A 14,693-nucleotide genomic window follows, 5' to 3' on the forward strand; every position below is an offset into this window, starting at 1 on the left:
AGCTGTGTCGTCTTTTGTTAAGAAGAAATGACATTTATAGTTTAATTCTGGTTTGAAATGTTGGCTTCGTAGTTTAATATTAATCATTAAATAATTAGCCCGCTCTCCAGAAACACTGAGCTACTGGCTGCTTCTGTGGAAACTCAGTTCACTTGCAGGATCTTTAAATATTTGCGAGTGCCCAGCATAAGGAAGCTAATCTGGGTCTTACTAGATATTTAATCAGGGTTGCTTACTCTGGAGATGTCTGAAGTTCTGAACTGTTAATGTGACTTTGTTTATCTGCTAATGCATTTCGTCTTGTGATGAAGCTGGAGTGCTGTGCTTGGTCAACATTGTACTGGAGTCCTTGAAAATCCATTCAACTGAACATCTACTTAGCTGGCGTATGATTTCTCTGGGGCGTAAATCACGTGCTACAACAGCTTAGCAGACATATTTAAATTAAATTGGAAGACACACAGTTTAGTATATGATTGGACTTGCCGTGCATAGTAATCATAGTATTTACAAGGCGTTAAGAATGCAGATAGTTTTTATCACTTCATTTGCTTTTCCCATCTTTTTCCCTAAAACAGTGATTTTATTGGAAACTAAGACACTCAAGACCAAACCCAATTTTCCCCTTCCAACAGGAACTAATAAAAGACCCACAAACCTCTGGGAAGCAAACTGCCTCCACTGTGCTCGTCATTATTTTAATAGAATTAATTTGCTTTGGGCAGGATAGTGCAGTTGTGTGTAGCTATAAAGCTTTAGGTGACTGGACCTTTATCTTTCATCTGTTCCACTTTTTGAAAACACGATATTGAAGCAGTTTCAGGAGGAGTTGCGGTATTTTGTCATCTTTGGCATTTAAAGTAGATAATGTTGAAGCTTTCATTTTCTTTATTGCACAAAACAGTTTGTTCTCAGTATGCTCCCAATTTTAGCATGCACGCAGGATTGGGGAATGACTGATTTTAAGTCTAGGTAACGCTGATTTGCATTAAGTGTACTTAAGAGCACAGTTCTTGTTCTTCTCTTAATGTGGTTCTTGCTGCCAAGAAACTCTAAAATTAAAAATTCCTTTGTACTGGAAAGATTAGTGGTTTATTTCCAATTATGTTCAAGTCATTTCTTTGAGACATTCCATCTCTGTTTTCTCATCTTCTTGACCTTCACAACTCAGACGTAGCAGAAAGCTTCACTCTCTAAAGCTGCTACTGTTTATATATAAATACGGAACAATTACTTTCCAGTCTCCTGGTGGTTATAATTAAATACAATAGTAGCATATTATTATGAGGTTCAGTTGAATTTGTCATAGCCTTTGTATCAAATGATCCCTGAGAACTGTAGACTAAACTACATTTTTTAATTTCTCTGAAATTACAATAACAGTTTAAATCCTTGGGTGAAATTCTTAATCTGATCCTTGGAAGGAATGAGCAATGAGTAATATTTGTAATTTTTAGTCATAAACTACATTTTAACAGTTGCTCTGATCTGATGATTACAAGTGGATGGCAATAGTTAATATGAATTCTGGGTATCAAGGAGAAAGAGCAGCTGAAGTGGTTTGCATTGGATAGTGGTTTCAGAGCGTGCTAATGGGATTCCTTTTGGGTCAAACTGTGCCAGAAGATGTGCCCCAGCAGCACACCTACTGTTATTCAGTCACTAAGAGACATTCAATCCGTAGGATTTACTAGACCTAGTTTAAAATAAGCCCTTCTCCTTCAAATGTGCTTTGTGTGGGCATTTGGTCCTGCACATACTTTTATCTGCAGATTCAGTCCTACTTGGCCATGCTACTTGCTAATGTCAGCATTGGCTGGGAAGCACTCGGTAATCTTCCCTCTTACTTCCAGTAATAAAATAAAATGTAAAATCCCCAAATCCAGTAAGTTCAACTTGGGCAGATGCTTCTAGTCAGAGTAGTATGCAGAGCAATGAAATTGGGCAGCAGTAAAAATGATAACATACAAGTCACAGAGGGAGATTGAAAAACCAGAGGCTTGGGTATAAGCCATTCGTTTTGTTGGAAGAGTAATTTAGTCTTAAAGCACTCAGGTGGGGAGTGATGAGTGCTCTCTCAATAAGAATGGTGCCATTTTGCACTTCTCAGAACCTACCTGCATTATATATTTTTTTCAGGATACTGCTCCTTCATCTCCTTCATCACACATAGAATGATTTCTGACTAATAAATTACATATTCTGATTAACAGCTACCTAGAAAGATTTTAAAACACCAATCTGTTTCCAACTGTTACATTTTCTTCTTTTTCAGTACCATAGTACACACTTCCCTGCTACCCGATATATTAATTTCAATCAATTTTACGCAATGATTATTATATCTGGTTTGGCTACATTATCACCTTCTACTGTCTTCATGTAATAAAAGGTAATAAAAGCTATTTTAAAATGCCTGTTCTCAATCTTAAGTATACTTGTAATTTGACATGTTTAACTTAACGTTATTAACATTAAACTGGCCATTAAACAGATTTAAATCACTAGCATGAAATATAGTTGTTTTCTGAAACATTCACTTGCTGTCTTTAGTTTAAAACGTGAATTTATATTGGCTTAGCCAAGTCATTCAGAGATGATCCCAAATATGCTATAAACCCACAGATTGTTGAAATTTGAATTAGGTTTAGGCAAAAGTACCCATAGAAGTATAAAAGCCTCACAAGGAACATTGGTAGATTCCTCAGTGGGGAATAAAGTGGACTAAGTGGAAACAGTACCTTTTGTGTTCAGTACAATGTGTGAATGGAAGTGCATTGGACACATGTAGCTTATTGGAAGGTACCTATATCTAGAGCAGAAAAAATGCTTTTCTGCTACTTTGAGTTGATATAAAAGAGTTCTTTGAGAATTTGAAACTTTAGTGGTTTTTAATGAACCTCTGGGTTTGGGTTGTTTATCAGCTGTAATTACTTGGTTTCAATGCCAGCTCACTGTGACAACTGCTATGGTGTTCTTGGTAGATTTTTATTTTTAATTAAATGCTTTGCTGCATTATTCCTTACCTTAGTTATACTGGGTAGGTAGCAGTACCTATTGCTGAAGTTAGGAGATCAGTTTCCACTGGAACCTCCTGTGTAACCTTACGAAGCATTAATCTTTTACATTGATTTTTTTCCATGCTTAGAAGCCAGATTTTGCTTGCCTGAATCTAGCAAGCATTCTTCTGCTTCTCCAGTGGCTGACTGTTCATTAGCTTTTGTTACAAAAATTGGATGTATGTGAGAAGCCCTTGCTTTTCCAGTCATATTTATTAAACTGCTATTTCAGCTTCATCTGTTGGTGTCTTTCATATTCAAAGCATAATGCTGATGAATGTCCAAAGACTTTCTATTTTAAATGTTTAACTTATGAAGACGAGAAACACAAGCAAGTTAATTGCTACATATCCCAGTGACAAATTTGTTTATGGGAAATTAAGCAACAGTATGATACGCATATTTATCTAAGAAGTGTGGTGGGATAATTTGAATTGTCTTCTGTCTGTGAATTAGGTGTCTCTTTCAAAAATATTATGAACTGCTAGCAATTAAAGCTATTATTTTCCAAAGTATTTTGCAAATATAAACTACACCATTAATATGGGTCCACTGGTGTTCTCATTGTGTTTTAAACCTGGGGAAACTGAGGTAGAGATGTTAAGTACTGTAACCCAAGACACTCGAGCTTTAGAAGGCATATCTCTTATCCATGAGTCCTGTGCTGAAATCATAGATTACATCATTGCCATATTCCCTCACATGGGACCTATTGATGGCCCATTGAAACCAGTGGGGAAAAATTCCAGATTTTGTCAGCCAATTTCGTGTCTGGGTTATACTTAACGTGTCAAGGCTCGTGTCTGCTTGAGCCAGCTTGGATCCAGCGTCAGGCATAGCTGTGGACCTCTCTTGGTTGCTTTATGGGGAAACTATTGTTATCAAATGTAGATTAATTCTCCATATTTTATGATTTAGTTCTGCATAAATACAGTTGGCTAAAGTGTAGAAGTGGAGACTGCTGCAATAATAGACTTTATAGAAATGCCATGATAATATGATGTGAACATGAATTACTCTTATGCAGGCTTGATGAAAAAAATCCTCTTTAAAATCAGATTCAGTCTTGCATGCTAAAATATGACCTTTTACCCTAGTCTAGACATGTCCTTTGCAAGCTATTTCTGGTTTATACGATTGTTTGATTTAAAACAAGTATGTTAATTTAATGCTGTCATGAATGATGGGGTTTACAGTGTGAGAAGCTGACAGCTTCTTCTTTGCAGAAGAGAGTAAGCAAAGCAATGTAAGCTTCTCCAGCCCCATACTGTGAATGACATCTCATCTGCTTTTTATGAGATGAGTGGTGAGCTTCAGAAAGTGAACTCACTGCAAGAGAGAAACTGTAGAAGGTCTTGCCTTCCTTTTCCACCACAAACTTGTTGAATTTTGTGGATTACTTTTGAAATCTCTAGCACTGAAGTTACATACCTATGTTTGGTACAGTCTCAGCCAACAGTCTAGAAACTGGTCGATGGCAACAGCTAGCTCTCGTGTAAAATTACTGTGTATGTCAAAATGTAACAAATAGTTCAATTAAACCCCATTTATGAAGCTAGCTCATTGGGAAATGTCCAGCAGTAACCTGTGTATTTCAGGCCGTGTTTTCTTCACTGAAAGGCTTCTTGGCCTCTTGGAAGGTAATTTTCATCTCTTTCCCATTTCCACTCTCCCCTACCACAGCTGGACTCAATATTCTGAGTTTGAGAGATGATTACTTATTTTCTCTAGTATGCAAACCAATTAACTTCTCAGTTAGAGTTACAATGTGGTAAGAATAAGGACGTGTATGTGCAGTATATTTGCTGTGTATCTGGGATGCTTTAGACCCACAACACAATGACAGGGTATCAACCAGCACAGAATCACAGAATGGCTTAGGGTTCAAAGTGACCTCTGGAGGTCATGTAGTCCAACCCCTCTGCTAAATCACGTTCACCCAGAGCAGATCGCACAGGAAGGTGTCCAGGTGGGTTTGAATGTCTCCAGAGAAGGAGACTGCACAGCCTCCCTGGGCAGCCTGGGCCAGGCTCTGCCACCCTCAAAGTAAAGACATTTTTCCTCATGTTTAGATGGAACTTGCTGTGCTACAGTCTGTGCCCACTGCCCCTCATCCTATTGCTGGGCAGCACTGAAAGGATTCTGGTCCCGTCCTCTTGACATCGCTCCCTTCAAATATTTGTAAACGTTGATAAGATCCTCTCTTAGCATTTTCTTCTCCAGACTGAACAGACCCAGCTCTCCCACTCTCTTCTCATAAGATACCCTAGGCCCCTAATAACATATCTAGTATATCTCAGGTATGTTATGGTTGCTGAACACGCATTGGGCAGTGGAACAAAAGCCATTTGTCTGATTAGGGCCCAGGTGTCAGACAGCCCAGTTAGACATACTGGCCGACTGACAGAATTAGCTCCTCTGTAGCTTGAAATGGGCCCTTTTTCCTCTCTGAGTCTTGTTCTCAAATGCTCTTTACCAATTATGAATAGCGCACAGAACTAACATGGACCGTTGCCTGGTGCTTGTTCCAGTCATTCCCTGTTATCTTCTGATGTCTTTGCAGTAATATCTTCCTGTAGGATAGGAAAATAATTCTCATTCTGCCATGGTCTCATGGGTTACCCTACTTTAAGGAGGCTGGACTAGGTGAGCTCTCAAGATGTCTTCCAAGCTGAGTTGTTCTAGGATTCTATGTCTTTGTATATTCCTGTAAGAATATATATATTTGCTATCTATAATATATACTCTATTTAACCAAAAACCTGTTATCTGTAGCAGCCAGTAACTGACTAGTGAGGCGTGTAAGGAAGAAGTATAGCTTCATGTTGCTTTTACAGTGTGTTTTTCACAGCATCTTTCAGCAGTGATGGTTTGTAAGCCGGAGATTGTATCTTTTTGCTTAACAGATAATTCAGATGATTCTACTCTTGAGGCATCATAATTGGTTTTGGACCCTGTAAGCATTTGGCATATCCTCATCACAGACCTCTGTACCAAAGTATCCACCCAGAAATACTGTGCTTAAAAGCGTATCGCTTTTTTTTTCCCCCAGAAGTTCATGTCTAGTCATTGTAATTATATGCAGAGAGTTTGTTGAAATTTTGACTTGTGTTTGTAGTCGTTGCAATGTGACCTTTCTGAATCTCTTACAGACGAGAGCAGAGCAATCCCAAGGTGCATACTTCTTGCCTGAGTTTGCACTCTCTCCGCAGGGGAGTTTTCTTGAGGATACCACGGGGGAACAATTCCTCACTTACCGTTACGATGACCAGGTCAGTATGCCATACATGAAAGATATAGGTTACCGTCAAACAAAAGTGTGTGTTACCTTTTGAAGCCACATCAGATTTGTAGCAAATCGAATGATAGCATGCTATACACAATGAAAATTAAGGCACTTAGTTGTGGAACTAATAGATCGCAACCACTTACAGAAAATACTTATAAGATGTAGTGGAGATGAAAGCAACCATGTTTTAGTGATGTGTTAATAGATGTTTATAGTTCTGTAGAACATGTAGAATTAGATGTGGTTGTGCTTTCTGTGAATTATTTGACCTGTCCTAAATTGTTTTATTTCATGGATAAATCAGTATATGGCAGATCTTGCATCTCCCAGCTTGTGAAAATCAGCACATTTTATTAGTTCATGAAGTTTTCAAAAGGGAAGGTTGAGTGAATTATAAAGAAACAAATGCAAAGTGTAATAATGGATGAAGCAGAGTGTTTAGAAAGCAACCAATTATGTGTTTAAAGTTAAAGATCTTTAATGCTTTCTCCAGACCATAGAAACATTATGTTCAACATGGAATATAGATATAAATGTAAAGAAAGCAACATGAAAGAAATGCTGTTAATCTTGGCAAAAGATCTGAAGTATATCTAGGAAATGTGTGGCATGCTGTGGAAATTTACTCATAACACAATGTGTTCCAGAAGTCAGTTGAACTTCACATCAAAACTGTCTGAATTACATTCATAGACACTTACAGTACGTTTCTTAATGGAAGGTGAGGGAATTTGTTAGGAAATATTCCCTGTGAAAGAGAGAGAAGAGCCAAACTTGCCCTGCACTCACAAGATACGCTTCTCTCAAGGGGTTGGCAGCTTTATTTTGAAAAGTCATCTCCTTGTAGGAGCTACTTTGAGGAAACAGTTTTCTCATTGGGACTCTAAAGAGAGAAGAGAACTGAGATGAGTTTATTGAAGCTTTAGACCGAGTATCTTTTTAGGATGAGAAAAGGAAGCAGAAAAGATACAACAGAAATTGTGCTGAGCTACTGTAAATTATTTGAATTTAGTTTAAATATGTTTCTAATAATTCATACTTTTGCTATGCTAGAATCTTGATTATCAACAAAAAAGGTACTTAGATAAAATGTCTCCTGGACCAAACACCTGGGAAAGCAATAACTTACAGGACAGTCAAATGCAGCTGCAACTCAGGCTGTATTTACTGTTGGTAGCTGAAAAACCTCGTAAAGGTTACTCACTTAGATCAAAGTAGCTTCCATTAAATGGAGAACACTTTAGAGGAGAGAAATATAACAGAGGGATAGTCTGAGTTGTTAAATACACTGTTTGGACTATGTGAATGGCATAGCTCATTAAAACAAACAAACAAAACCAAACACAAACCCCAAAACAAACAATCCCACTCACAAAACCACATAAAAATTAATTCCCCTCCTCCCCCAAAACCTCAAATACCAACTCAGATATACACAGAAGCCAGTTCCAAGCTCAATTCTGTTTGATGAAAATTTTTCCATTAATTCCATTGGGATCTGAATTGCATCTGGGATATAGTCAGCTTCTGTTCTTTTACAAATGCTATTCAGCTTTGGAATCTGCTATTCCCAGACGCTTAGTGAGTACTATGCAATTATGTTTGAATTCTTAGAACTCAAAATGGTGCTAAAACATCAGAATGTTGAAAACAAAAGCAACCGTATCAGTAGTAGTTTCTTTTGAAAGGAAGTGTAGTCCCTAAGTGTTATTAAAAAATATAAATACATGAAATGCAGATGGGAACTGATCTGTGTCTCTAATTTACCTTCCTGTGAGTAAACCAAGAATTCTTTAGTAAAAAGAAGTATTATTCTCCCTAACTTTCTAGGACATCAATGGAAGTATTGTAATAATGTACAGTTATAATTTATTTATATTTTTGCTGAAATGTTCATACAAAACTCAATTTTTTCATGTGGTCAAACTGAGCCAAAAAACTTGAATTTTTCTTGTTTTCTGTGTTTCTACTCTTTCATATGGCGTTTACTCTATGAATGAAAGGAATTTTTAAACCAAAGGGTGGAAGTACCTCATCAGATAATGTTTTGAATTTTTGTGAGCTGGTATGGATAGGCTTGATATGCGGTGGTTGTGATAAGGATGCAGGTGATTAAAAAGAGTCAAATGTGTGTTTGAATTACCTAATGTATCCAACAGGGAAATGGAATCAATACAAAAAGGTTGCTGTATAATTAAAAAGTGCCATAGGATCATCCCACTTTAATTCAGTTTCAGCTATTCATAGTGGGGCTGGATAGATAGTAAAGGGGTGCTGGCCCGGGGAAAATATCTTCCTTCATTTTCCCGGAATACCAGAATTGTCCTGTGGGCATCTCCACATGGTCTTGATGTTCCTGTGTATCCGAAGTACATAGTTGAAAATTGGAAAAGTGAAATGACCTTGTGCATTTGACCCCAACAAAATAAGAGATCAGTATTACCCACCTATTGTGAAGGTCCTACCTCCATCTGTAAGGGCTACGTTTTAACGGTTGGACTCAATGACCCTGAGGGTCTCTTCCGACTGTACTGATGCTATGATTCTGTGTATTGATGGAAGGGAGAATAGAGGAGAGGGATGAGGGGCTTTTGAGACAGTGGCACAGGGTGGGAGAAGAGGGTGGCTCACGGCTGCTGTTCTTTTGGCTGCTCAACATGATGCTGAGACACTTTCAGGCAAAGGGATCCTTCTGCATCTTCCCAGCTGTGCCCTTCCCCCGTTGCACTGTTCCTCACATCCAGGCCAATAAAATTTTCAGTTTGTTGGGATAGATGGATATTATTTTTATATAGCAGCATCATTACCGTCATGATCCAAGATTAGCTTCCTTACAGCCTCCAAACACAGGAATGTTTCAAAGGGGTTTTCTTTGGCTGTTGTGTGTGATATTTTTCAAGCAGGGAGCCAGTTTAATCAGGATCATTCATTCCTTTGTTAGTAAGTAATCTCAGTAAAATAGAACTAGCTGTTACTTAAATATTCAAAAGTATTTGCTATCTGAAAAAGACAAACTTAAAGTTTGAAATGGAAGATGAGTAAATATTAATGGGAACACACTGTACTCTGTTCTAGCCCAGCAAAATTACATACGGATTTTTGTTGTACATGCAAGACAGTACATTTTGTTCTGGTTTAATCTGGCAGGACCGTGCTCTCATTTTTGTACAGGATTGCACTAACCCCCTTTGCATATTCAGTTGCTATGTGTATGTTTAAGAATTACATGCAGATGAAATTCTTTGGCTAGATATTTTCAAAATTCATATATATATATATTTACCCCGTCTATGACTATAGAGCAAAATGCCTTGCATGCCCTGATTAAATACTGCCACCTTTATTTGCAGAGGTAACATCTGGACAGAATGGTACATCATAGTTTTGACACATTTACTGCTGTATCTTCAAGGAAAAAGAAAAACAGTGATTCAAAACAAATACTTTAAAGGGCTTCCAAAGAGCAGAAACGTAGAGATGTTTACATTGAGCATTTTCTTATAGCTCCTGCATTGTCCAGCAAGCTATGTCTTGCATCAGTGCATTGCATACTGCATTTCTAAAATTCTACTGAGTCAATGTAATTTAAGTCTAACTTAGTACCAAATAGATTTTGATGTGTAGCCAAAGACTTCATCTGCCATTAGAAATTTGAGACTGAAACAAAAATGCCCCTCCACTATCTTTCTTGAATGAGTTTAAAAATAAATGTATAAGTAACAGCCCTTTCCTCAACTTTGAGATATGAGTTGAACCTTGCCATAAGTAATAATTTCCTAATTTTCTTTCTGATTTCTTTTGGCTTTTCACCTTTTAATCTACTACAAGGAATTTGCTTTTTTTTCGTTTCCAGAATGCTAGTAGTACTGGAACGCTTTCTTGCAGAAATAAAATGTTCTTGTTTTCTGACACTTAAGGTATTGCTTCCAAGTATTAAAACCATTCCATATGACGGACCACCAACAAGGACAGCAGTGCAAACTTGGTTGGGCTGGATGTTTGAAGTACCTTTCTACTTCAACAGCTCTGGGGGTGGGGGAAAGAAAAATCAAAAGAGGTTGTTATTTTTTAAGTGAGAAAACCTTTGCTTGACCGGTCAGCTTTCTAGCTGACCTTGTTCCTTCCAACTTTTATGGTGTTTACCAATTTAAACTCATAACAAGGAAGTCCTGATTCTGGAATTAGACATATGGCACTAAGTATCCAATCTTGGCAAAGAAGTATAGTGTTTCTAAACAAATTTTTAAGTGTGGTCAGGAAGAGTGGTAAATATTGGCATCTTAAAACCTCCCTGCAAACAACTAAAATAATGAAAATCTGAACTTTCAGGCTTGTGGATGTTTAGCTATGTGAGGTAAGGTAGTAACCAGTGAGTCTGTTTTCAAGTAGATGTGCAAGTTGTAATACACCAACTGAGGTTGGTGCAGTTCTCTTAATAACCAGCATTTCTTTGGGTTTGCTAGAGAAGTTTGCTATGATGTGCGGGTGGAACTGCCCCTGGGTCACAACTGGTGAGTACCAGCTGCTGCTCCTTGTCTGAGCCCCGTGGTTCCATTGCCAGCTAGTTCGCATGTACATCACCAGGGAAGTGGAGCTAGAAACTTTTGGGCTTGGAGATGAGTCACGTAAGGCACAAATTTATTTCACATTAACACAGCAGTGAAGACAAGTGCTAATCCTGAGATGGGAGGGAGTTTTCCAGCTAGCAGCACGCCTGCTACCCCAGTACCTAAAGCTCAAACACTCTCCTTTTGAGAGGGAGCCAGACACTCGTGTTATCCTGTGACATGACATTTCTGTTGATATCCTGAAGAAGCATTCAGAACCATTAAAAAAGACATAACATTGTTTTTGTGGAAATTTAACTGAAGGTGATATTAGGTGCTCCCTAAGATTTTAACTCTTCTACTCTTTTTTTTTTTTTTAATTTCTTTTGATACCTTTATTTTTTGTTCACAGGTTTAATTTGGGTCTCTTTTAAAGGTTTTGGTTTTGTTTTTTTTCTGAATGTAGATTACAAGTGAAATATGTTTCTGATTTGGAGTTGGGGGAAAGGAGGCAAGGAATAAGAGCAATGAAAACCCTTTACAACTTCAGGCAGAACTGCTCTAACAGAGACTGGTACTGAATAAATCAGGCATGATCCTATTTTAATACTTTTGTTTAGGCTAATTGCTTGCTGGAAGTGTGTGACTAGCATATGTACAACTAATTATATCATTAGTGATATATTCTTGTGCGAAATAGATTGCTTAGTGAACTGAAAACTGGTTTAACATACTTTAGTTTATTGGCAAATTCAATGAGGAACTAGCACATTTTAAAGCAACAACCAACATTTTAAACTCAGAGTTTTGTTGTTCAGAGAAAACAGTGGAAATGCTGTGTATAGTACATTTTTCTATGGGCACTAAAAACTACAGGCTTTCCTATTCTGTATCGTTGCAGTAGTCCCAGCCCTGCCAAAGGTCTCTCTGTGTAAATCACGCTTACAGAAGCCAGTAGGTCTTCACCTCGTGCAGGATAATTGTGTTCACAGGGCATCTGTAATAATACAATTTCTGCAGAAAACACGTTTTATATCATTTCTGTTCGGATCAAATACCCGCTACGAGGCTGTAATCCTATTCCACTGATTTCTGTGGTAAAACATGTTGGCCTGGGTCCCTAGTCCTTCTGTGGCTGTGACAGCACTGGCCTCAGCTGCTGGCAGAGGATTCCCAGGTAGCAGAAGCAGCCCCTCATTTGCAAGGTCCTCCCCCAAAATGACTTCCCAAGGAAGAAAGGAGAATGGATGTAAACCTTCAGGTGCTTATTATTCCTGCCTGCTGGGTGCTGGACAGATACTGGGGTTGCTCTAACGGGTGACAGAGGGCTCCGCAGGGATCCATTAAGCTTTGCTATATGCCTCTGCTAGTGCCAGCAGCTTGGCTGCAGACCACTGGCTTGGGGAGAAAATATTCAGATTAGAGGAAATACCTATTTCCTAGTTCCTACCTATTTGTAGGAAGTGAGTGAAAAATAATGAGTACCTTTTCTACTAATGGAAAATAGAACTTAATTGTTAAAAGGTGTTACTTTTTGATATACTCATTTTCTTCCTTATTTTTTTTTTCTTGGCCATATCTTTGGGGCCACAATGGCATGTTTATTCAGTTAGATGGGTGTATATATCAAAACCAAAGGGTATAAAATGAAAGTGCCTTGTTTTTATAATTTCTCTATCATGCACATTTTTCATAAAGGATCGAATCTCCAACTTGCATTCAGTGTATCATGTTCTGATGTTGTCAATTCAGAGTTTTCCAAATCTCATTTTTCAGTTCCTCGCAATAGATTTAAGGTCTTTATTCCTCTTCCTTTCCCACCCCTGCTAGAGGCAGACAGAAGGATGTGCAATTGGGCAAATATTCCAGTGTAAAGTCTTTAACTCAGTTCTGCTACTTTGAACCGGTAGCAAGACACATGGTGAAATGAATTAACAACATACCGACCGTAATGTGAATTTACCTCCGACCTCCTGGTAACCCCAGTGCACTCCCAGCGGTTGGCACATGTACTTATCCAAGAATTTTGACATTGATAAAGGCTCAGCTTCAGACTTCTAAATTAGGACCTAAAGGTCTGGAGGTAGCAGAAATGATCCCATGCTTACACAAGTCTGATGCACCACTGCTATCGTCTATCAAGAAGAGTTAATTGAGATATTGTAAAGAAGTGCTTCTAAATCGAAATATGTCTTTCAAGTACTATAGGAAACACCATGCTTGGAACTGAAAAGTCATTCTTCAGATCGTGCATGGAAGAGATGATGTTTTAAGCAGATAAAACCCAATGGTGGGTTAATTTTGTCTACTCAATGAAAATACATTTTAGAACTTCATTTTTTCAATGGTCTCAGTCAAGATCAGAACAAATTGTATTTAGTTCTTCGATAACATAGGCAGATTTGCAGAGCTTCTCAGGCTGTTCAGAACTCCTGTTTAGTTTTGCAAAAATGAGAAGATAAGGTTGTATTGCTGAATTTTTCATGAAGGATGAATGTGATGGATTGGATTTTTTGTTTTCTTCTGTGCTGCCCATGCCACAGGTAACATTAAAAGACCTTTGAGGGTTTATAGTAGCTTCTTTCTCTTAACATGGAAAGCCTTAGTGCAAAAATAAAAGAAACTTCAGCTTATACTGGCTCTGAAATAAGGCTGAGCAAAATGCTTGCTTGATAAAATGAATCATTCTGTGTACGGTGTTTCTGAAATCATTCTATTGTTTTGCAGAGTGGTGGGTAATTTAAGTAGAATTTCCATTGTCAAGCATGTGGATAAAATCTCTCACATACTTGACAATCGTTATTTCAGGCCTGTCCAGCATGGAAACCAGATCGATAGTACAGGTTGGATGTCACAATGACCTTTGTAGTGGAGATATTTTTGAACCTAAACTTCTTCCAATTAATTTGCCACTAATGTGGAAGATGCAGTGAAAAACCTTATTTTAAAAATCCGCGTATCTTGGCTTTTTTTCCTAGAAATAGTTAAAATGCTGCTGGATATCATTAACACTTGCGTAATGACCCAGCATTGGGACAACCGAAGAACAATCTCTTTACCACTTCAAACAGTTATTTCACTTCACACTACTTCAAAATAACTGTCAGTGTTGTCAGTAAACCTAATTTATTTCTACTGACTATTAGACTTCAAAAGCTATTTGCTCAGAAGGGAGAAAATTACATACATTAATTACTTATTTGGCAGTAACAGCAAAAATAGTAAATTGTAAATTTAGGTTCTTGAGAGGATCACCACTGACAACTGTATTTATTATTCACAGAGCTTAGAAAGTGTTATAGGTTGTGATACTGTAAGAACTGAAGCATTTTAGTGCTCCTAATGTGTGAAACAAACGGTACCAGGTTTCACGACCTACATTAATAATGTGCTGTTGATATAAAGACAAAAAGAGGGGACTATCTCTTCTGTTTCCCAGCTTTCAGCAACTGCCTTTCCTGATATCTAATTCAATAAGTGTGTTTATGGGATGTAGTCAAGTGATCTGACTGCAGCATGGCCAGGAAGGGCAGGAGCTCTTCTCCTTTAGTGACTGGATGTTAAATCTTTATCCTGCTTTATAAACAGCTGTCTCAGTTTGCGAAGGGGAGTTATGCCCTTGTTACTCAGTTATGTTAAGAGACTGATAAGGTAATGATTGATGAAAAGGAAGAAGGTCAAACATCTCTGAACACAGGAAAATGCTGTTATTTGCTGGTGTTGTTACAGAAAGCAGAAGTGATTTGGAGGGCAGGTCTTAGAATGTGCAAGAATGATTGAGCTCAGGATCAGAACAAG

At 38.0% G+C, this 14,693-nt stretch overlaps 1 protein-coding gene across 1 annotated transcript in view; it reads left to right on the top strand.

The window, feature by feature from the left end:
- The window catches only part of ADAMTSL3 (ADAMTS like 3), a gene marked incomplete at both ends in the record, with an annotated part of 176,040 nt that overhangs the window by 22,042 nt on the left and 139,305 nt on the right, over positions 1-14,693 (top strand). Inside the window, one exon of the mRNA XM_080351451.1 lies at positions 6,212-6,331. Within this exon, the coding sequence (XP_080207577.1) occupies positions 6,212-6,331 (120 nt within the window). The remainder of the gene's footprint in view (positions 1-6,211; positions 6,332-14,693) is intronic.

The sequence above is a fragment of the Nesoenas mayeri genome, assembly GCF_963082525.1.
Source record: "Nesoenas mayeri genome assembly, chromosome: 11".
Taxonomy (NCBI): domain Eukaryota; kingdom Metazoa; phylum Chordata; class Aves; order Columbiformes; family Columbidae; genus Nesoenas; species Nesoenas mayeri.